Below are 8099 nucleotides of genomic sequence, written 5' to 3' on the forward strand. Positions count from 1 at the left end.
TGTAAAGTGGGGCATGCTGGCTCCCTGAGGGCTTCCTGTCTTGGCTCTGGGAGAGCAGCCACTTCTGTCTCTTGTTTCAGGCTCTGGGATGGATTGAGTACTCATTTCATTCCTCTGAGCAGGTTTATAGGACATATGCCCAATACTGTTTGTTTCTTCTGGCATTGTTATGATAGCCTGATGCTTCCTCTTTTCCTGTGCTTGTTCACCTTTCATCATTAACCAAGTACTTGCTTAATGGTCATTCATCTGTCTGTAATCTCCTCGGAGGTTTGGAAGACAGGGCAAAGGCAGCAGGTACAACCTGCCTTGATGTTCCTGCACCACTGACATAGCACTCAAGAGACAGCCTGAAGTTGGCATCTCTTAGAGCAAAAGGCATTCAGTTGCTTTTCTGTTCAGTGCTTTATCACACCCACTGGGTGTAGCTCACAGGAGACGTGCTGTGGCAGCATCCCCAGAATCAGATGTTTGCCCTTGTGCGTGATGTCTCATCGGCTGGAGGACCAGAGCAGCCTCGTCAAGAAGAGGCAATGAAGCTTGACATCTCTGCTTGCACATAAGTGGTGCCTGTGAGCAGCCTGTGCCACAAGAGCAGTGTCTCCAACCCCGGTGGGATTGGGAGAACATCCTTTTAGTGGGTGACACCTTTTTAGTAGAAGGGACTGAGCTGCCAGTCTCCTGCCCCCATGTGTGTCCTCATCCTCCATGCCCAGGTGGAGGGTGCGGGCGGGTCGGCTGCAGTGGCACCAGCGCTGTGCAGTCGGGGCCTTATTTGCATACTAGGCTGGTAACCTAAAGCCTGGCTCAGTCAGTGCTGAGCACAAGAGATGGGGGGGAGGCTTGGCTCTGTATAGCAGCAGCTCCCCCCACACCACCTGGTGTTCTGGGGAAATGGTGGTGTAGGGGCGTAGGGCTATTTTAGGGGGATCCCTTCTGTGCCATCCTCGTGTGGGTTCCCTTCTCTGATCGCAGTCGCGTACGCAGGGAGGAGACGGGGGCTGGAGAAGCACTTTCCTACACGTGTGTTTAGGGGAGCAAAAATAGAGGACAGTGGAAATACCAAGAGAGTGATTACTGTATGGTGTTCAGTTACTAGGCACAGAGTCAGTGCTCAGGAGACGTCACCTTCCTCTGCAGACACAGGAAGGAGGAAAGGTTTTGCTGCTTTGGGTAGTGCAGGGCTATGGACACCCTCCTGTCTGCTTTGCAGGGAGCTCCTGTGGGACAGTGTTTGTTCTCCTGACACTACCAGGTAAACCTCTTCATCTCCACAACCTGCTTTGTACACACGTGTTACAGGAGTTCTCTCACTGTCCCAACCAAGCAGTATTTCAGAGAGATTTATAGACCTGCTTAAGACTATCCTGACCTGTGTAAGACGTTCAGAAGTGCACCCCGAGGTGTCCGTGTGTGTGCTGTGGCAGGCACTGTGTGGTGAGCCTGTGAACCCATCATGCAACGAGCCTTGCTTCTGCGGACTCGTGCGTGGCCCAGGCTTGGCTTGACTTCTGCATATCCCGAAAGTGGATGAGAATTGACAGATTTTATTAATGATGCACAGCAGCCAAGCTCATTAACAAGCTGGAGACATATTGCAGCAATGATGGCAAAGCAAAGCAGCGTGGAGGTTTCACTTGCAACAGCTTCTTTCCTAAAACAAATACCTTGGACCAGGTACAACAGAAGTGGTGCAAGGAGGTGTTAACTTACCCTGTGTGACCTCAGGACAGAGAGAGAGATATGGGTTGTGCCACATCCTTCCAGAGCAGTGTTTCCCACTGGGATTTGATCTTTTTGCTTGTTTCTTGGGATGATAATGGACCACTTGGTGGAAATTTTCCTGACCCCTCTTAGCTCTGCTCCTCCCTCCAGGAGATGCCTCCTATCCAAATGAGACAGGATTTCTCCAACAGGATTGGGATAGCAGCTGCTTTAAATCCTTGAAGAATGGTCTGTTGGGGAGGTGGTGGTGAGGCACCCAGAGACCCTTGCAGTAGCCAGAAGGTTCTTAGGGTGCCAACAGGCCTTTGCCACCAAGCAGATATAACTACATGAAGACCTGAAGTGCAGTAAAGCTCCAGTCTTGGAATTTAAATGTTGCTTTCCATTTTCTGGTGTATATTCTTTTTGTGTGAGAAATTTCAACACACTTCTTCTCTCACGCTAGGCTGCAACTTTATTTTGGTTTTCCATCCTGAATAAGAAAAGATGTAATGCAGAAAGTGTTTAGTTTACTGGCCTGCCAAACCAAAACTCCAGCCATCTCATCAGACTGGTTGGACTGAAGGCTCCTGTCAGTGACACTTGTTGGCAGGATTAATGAGTCTGTGATAATTTGTTTTTATTCTAGGTGTCAGCACAGTTCCAGTGGAAAAAGACCATATTGAAGAAATGGTGAGTAGCAGTATGTCAAAGCAAATTTCAGAAAATATCAGTGGCACGATCTCCATGTTTTGTCTTTAAACTCTCAGGGTGATGCTTTTTTCCCTAAGGGTAAACTCTTAGGAAATCATCAGTGATGTGGAACTCGAGTCCCTTTAGCTGGCAGAAGGCACCTGCGTGCACTTCAGTGCATTTGATGAAAATGGCAGCTGTCTTCTTGTGTCAGTGTGGTACTTTTGAAGCTCTGCCTTGTGCAGCTGCCTGAAAAATGGTCTGAAACATTATTGGATGGTATGTGTTAGTGGACTGTAAAAAGTGAGGTGGCATCTTTCAAGAAAGATGAAATACCTGCAGTAACTAACGATGTAATGGGCTTGCTTTGGTACCCCTGATGATCTGAGCGCTTGCTCACCACCAGTAACTCAACACCTGAAAATCATTTTGTGTGAATTTGTATGGAAGAGCTACTTTGGTAGCACTTAGCACCAGAGGAGGGGGTGTGATTTTCTTTCTCAATCAGTCAATTCCCTCTGTTTCTGGAAGACTATCCAGTTGAATGTTAAGCACTAAAAGATGCAGGGCTTACAGCACACACAGATGGAAAAAATGTGAAGCACGTCACAGAGGATATAAAGGCATTTTTGGATTATTGGCAATCCAAGCAGTGCTCCTGGTGACGCCTTTGCAGCATCCTCATTTGGACAGGCCCTCCTACAGGATGATCCTCATCTTTTGCATGTGTGTTGTGCTGGTTATTTTTTTTGGTAGGGTGCTGTTACCACATGTTGTTTGACTATCCTTTGTACTGAATAGGCTATTAAATATTTAGAAATGTACAAAAGGAGCCTGTTACCATGCAAACTAATGGGGAGTTAGAAAGAGCTAATAAGAGCTCTTCTTACTGGTGTGGGAATGAGGAGCAAAGCACTTATTGCCCAAATGCACAGGAAGTTGTGGTAGAGCTGGGAAATACTCAAAACTCATAATTATTAACCTAAACTCTAATCTTAAACTAGTTCTCCTCATTAACTGGGTGTGGTGGGTTAACCCTGGCTGAGCAAGTGATGCCCACCGAGCCACTCTATCACCTGCCCCCTTTCTTCTCCTTCTTAGAAAGAGCCTTGGTGCTGTGTGAGCACTGCTCAGTGGTGGTCACAACGTGGGTGTTACCAACACCCTTCTGACTCCCAGCACAACAGCTCTGCCCCAGGAGGGCTGCTATGGGAGAATTAGCTCAGCCAGGCTCCATACCATGGGTCAAAAGTACGATTTCCATTTTTTTTGTCATGTGATTTTTTTCTCCTGTTTTGTTTCTTCTAGGTAACACGGTGTATAGTGGAAGTTCTGTCCAATGCTCTATCCAAGCCAAATGCACCACCCATTAATCCTGAATGCAAAGAAATCCTGAAGAAGAGTAAGTACAAAATTAGGAATTCAGTAGTTGGATTCTTTGTTGTTTTGGAACTGGTGAACTGTTATTTCAGCCCACGCTGCCTCTAAATTTCAGTGTCAGTAGCAAACAGGCTGACCTGGTAACTGTCAGGGATTCTTGGCTAACAGGTATGTCTCTCTGCTTAAGCCACTAGAGAGTCTGCGAGGACTAGACCAGCTTTTCAAGTAATAGAGGTCAACAAATGTGACCAAGTTCGGGCCACATGCTGAATGCATCCCAGACATATAAATTTATCTATGAATTTAAAGATAAATAATGAGGTATTTTTAAATCTGTTTATCTGCCTGAAAAACTGTAGGCTTTGTGATACATTTCTGATGTTACCCAGACACAAGTGAAGCAGAAGTATCTTCACAGAAATATGTTACCATTGTAGTCAGTCAGACTTTTACCATTTTGGAAAGAATGGAAGGAGCATGATTTGATTATATGTAACTATTGAAAGTTACTGATTTCTTTTTTCTTTTTTTCGGTCAATTTAGAGCTTTTAAAACTTGCTAAAAGCTCCAGATATTTTTGAGTAGCTTGAAATAGATGGTTGTCTTTTTGTGAATAAGCATATGTGATGGGTAAGGCCTGACATTCAAGGAAATGAACACAACTCCAGAGCCCATTGATTTTTTTCATGGGAGTGAGAGTTAATACAACTCAATACTAAAAATGGGACAACAAACAAAAAAGCTCAAGAGGAAAAATTTTTCTGGAAATTTCAGTGGAACTTTTAAAATGGCTAATCAAATGAAAATTAGTTAAAGCTTTTCCAGGTAATCGTAGCAAATATTAGAAAATGACTAATTGTAAAAGCAGAATAAAAAAATTAACCTTGTCCAAATCTTCTTGCTACTTTGGGAAGAAATAACCCTTCAGTGGAGAGTTGGATTACTTCATTATGCTGCTTTTGTTATTGTAGGTGGTAGAAATGACCCAGAGAGAAGTGAAAACAAACAACTTGAAGTGAGGCATTTGAAAGACCCAGCAGAGACTGAAAAACAACATAGCAGGACTGTGGAGAAAGAACAAAGTCAGGCAGAAGAGGAGTCTAAGAAGTACATGAAAGGAAGTGATAAGGAGAAACTTGTTCATGAGGAAGATAGAAGCAGGGAAGAGGAGGGTGAACTCCACACACCTGTTCAAGAGGAGAGACTTCATACAGAAGAAAACAAACACTATCAGGAAGTAAGAACAGAGGAGGAGAAGAGCTACCATAGTGAAGAAGAAAGCAAAGAGAGCAAGAGTCATGAGGGAGAGGTAGAGCAGGCTGTCCTCAAGAAGTCGTCCCACTCTGGGGGCACGAGCACAGAGGAGTTCCTTGATGAGAGTGATCAGCACCCCGTGGGCCACTGGCACTCAGAGGAGGGAATGCAGAGCCCTCACAAAAGAGTTCATGAAGGGGAAGAGGCAGAGGTAGAAAGAAGTGAAAAGTACCACCATGAGTTTAAGGAACATGATTTCTCCCATCAGCAAGAGCGTGAAGAATCTGATGAGAGTGAAGAAACAGAGGAGGAAAAGCAACCCTACAAACCCAAACGTTACCATGGGAAGCACAGAATGGGTGACTCTGAAGAGAAGAGGGGCCGTGCTGGTGAGGAAGAGGAACTAGCTGAGGAATCAAACACAGAGGAAGCCCATCTCTGGGACAAAAGGAACTACCACCTTAAACATCATGGAGAGTCTGAGCAGCAGCGTGAGGAGAAGAGTGGTTATCATGGGAGGCATGGGTCTGAAGAGGTGGAGGAGAAGAGGCGTGCAGGCCAGGGAAGTGAGGAGTACACAGAAAGGGGGCAGCAGAGTGAAGAGAGCAGTGAAGAAGAAAACCAGAGGCATCGCCACAGTGAAGAAAATAATGAGAAGTGGCAGGAGGAGAGGAGACACCACTCTGTGGGCAGGACATACCTTGGCGATGACAGTGAGGAGGAACTGGGCAGGTATCTGGGCAGCAGCAGCAAGGAGCAGCAGCAGCACCGTGCTGGGGGCAGGTTCCGCCAGCGGGACAGCGCGGGGTCGCCGCAGGCGTACGGGCGAGAGCGGCAGGGACCGGCCAGGAGGCGCCACAGCACTGGGGACGGCCTGGAGCCGCAGCGCTACCCCGGCAGCAGCGAGGAGCGGGAGGAGGAGCTCCAACAGAAGCATCGGAGCAGCGAGCAGGTGGAAAAGGAAGAGGAGAGTATGGAGGAGGGGAGATACGCAGAGAGGCAGGAGGACAGAAGCCGCCTCCCCGCAGAGAGTGAGAAGAGAAGCACGGCACCCTACAGCTCTTTCTACCCACTGCTGTGGTGGAAAAGCCAGCACGTTGAGAAGAGGGACAGTGCAGGTGAGGAGCTTCTGGAGGGCAGAGAGGGAGGGAGGCCCACCCTCAGCGAGAAGAGTCTTTTCCCTGACTATAGTGACTATGACTGGTGGGAGAAGAAGCAGATCCTCAGTGCTCTGAACCACGGACGTAGCCAGAAGAGGAATCTCGGCAGAACGAACAGGTACGATATGAAAAGGCAAAACAAGAAGATGGATCAACTCGCACAACTTCTGAATTACAGGAAGAAATCTGCTGAATTCCCAGAGTTGTACAATTCTGGAGAAGACGTGAAAAAACGTCATGTAATCAGGAGTGACAGAAGCCTGGGCCAGCGGCCTCTAACAGAAGAGGAGGTAGGTCTATGGGAGTTTCTCTGGAAAGCCAGGGGCAGCTGACTTCACGTGCACCTTTCTAAATCCCTTCCCAAGGCAGCTGGTAAACTGTGCATGGAAAAACGCAAGGTTATGTCATGTTGAGAGTCACGTCTTCAATGATTTAAAAATCTGTTTTCTCTGAATGAATTCAGTGGAACTAACCCAGGGCACAGTTTGCCACATCAAGACTGTTCATCCTTGTTAGCTTCTGTCTGCTGCAAGGCAGGAAAAGAAAGGCGATTTTCTTCCTCTTTGAGTCCTACCTCTCCCTTTAGGGTCTTGCAGACTCATAAGACAAAGATGCCTGTTGCAGCAGGAGCACAGAAATAATTAGCAGGCACCACTTGGTCTGTCAGGTTGTTTAGAACCTGTACAGCTGAAAAGTAAGTTGGACATTTAGAGTGAAGTTTGGGTGTCCCTTGACTTCCCAGCTGTAATTGCAGAGCAGAACCCAATTTGCTCTTGTCGGCCTCATTTGTCCATGTAGTTCTCATACATGTGAATCTCAAGGTTGTAGGCTCCTAAGAGACTTTCACCTGGGCAAAAATGACTGCATGCTGCAGGGAGTGGCAGCTGTGATGTAGCTGAAGATCACTGCTAGATAATGGTGCTTTAAAGCTAAAAAGATCGAGCTCTAATTGGGGCCAGCTCTCTGAATGAGTACTTTGATACTTTCCCCAGCCCTAAGTCTGTTAAAAGCCTTAAGTTGCACAAATCTCCAAAGCATGTGCTGCACTTCTGCCAACACCCCTCACCCCAGCAGTCCTCCCAGGGACCAGTAAGTGTCAGGAGATGTCTGCCTCAGAAGCAGCCTTTGTCTCTCATTTTCATGGAACAAAACATGAGCCAGTGGTATTTGATGTGTAAAATATGTTTTGTTTTCACAGGAAAAAGAACTGGAAAATTTGGCTGCTATGGACTTGGAGCTGCAGAAAATAGCTGAGAAGTTTAATGAGAACAGGAGAGGCTGAAGATGGATCTGCTTTGGCATTTCAAAGCTAGGTGTAGCTGTTCTCACAGTACCTGTATTTTGTGGTAAATTCACTGCCACTGGATTGTTGTTTGCCCTAAAACCAGGAGATACTATTTACTGTCCACTATAGTGTAGTGATTGATACAGCTGAAAATGTCTTTAATTTGCTATTATGCTATTGAGAGCTGAATAGCATGGGGTTTAGCATTTCAGTGTTTCATGCGAGGCAGGTATTTTTAATATGCTTGTGAAAATAATTGTGCTGGTGTTCTTCAGAAATACATTTGTCTTAGTTTGAAATAATAAAAAACCACTGATCTTGGACCAAACTTTGTCCTTGCTTATTTGACTGGGTGACAAGAAGCTTATCTGTGTCCTTGACTTGCCAGTTAGCAAGAGCACGGGAGGCAGGAAGGAATGCCAGTTAATTTGCTCTGGAATTTGCTCTAATTAACTCAGAAATGTCCTGTGTTTCCAGAGTTCTGCTGGGACAGTCTTAGTTGGTTGTATAAGGTCCCATACAAGAGGGAGGTGTTATACAAAGAATACAGCTGAGTCACATTACCAGTAAATGTGCAGTATCTGCCATCTCAGCTTAACCCATTCAATCCACCTGCTCATTAA

At 46.2% G+C, this 8099-nt stretch overlaps 1 protein-coding gene across 1 annotated transcript; it reads left to right on the top strand.

Annotated features, from left to right (window-relative positions):
- Nucleotides 1-2353: 2353 nt before the first annotated feature.
- CHGB (chromogranin B (secretogranin 1)) lies at nt 2354-7831 on the top strand (the record flags this gene model as incomplete). Its single annotated transcript, XM_008943144.1, has 4 exons — nt 2354-2397; nt 3706-3799; nt 4749-6481; nt 7390-7831. Coding segments are annotated over 4 exons (1955 nt in total), but the record flags the coding sequence as incomplete, so codon positions are not given.
- Nucleotides 7832-8099: the final 268 nt, after the last annotated feature.

Source organism: Merops nubicus, unplaced genomic scaffold, assembly GCF_000691845.1.
Source record: "Merops nubicus isolate BGI_N331 unplaced genomic scaffold, ASM69184v1 scaffold29706, whole genome shotgun sequence".
NCBI lineage: Eukaryota > Metazoa > Chordata > Aves > Coraciiformes > Meropidae > Merops > Merops nubicus.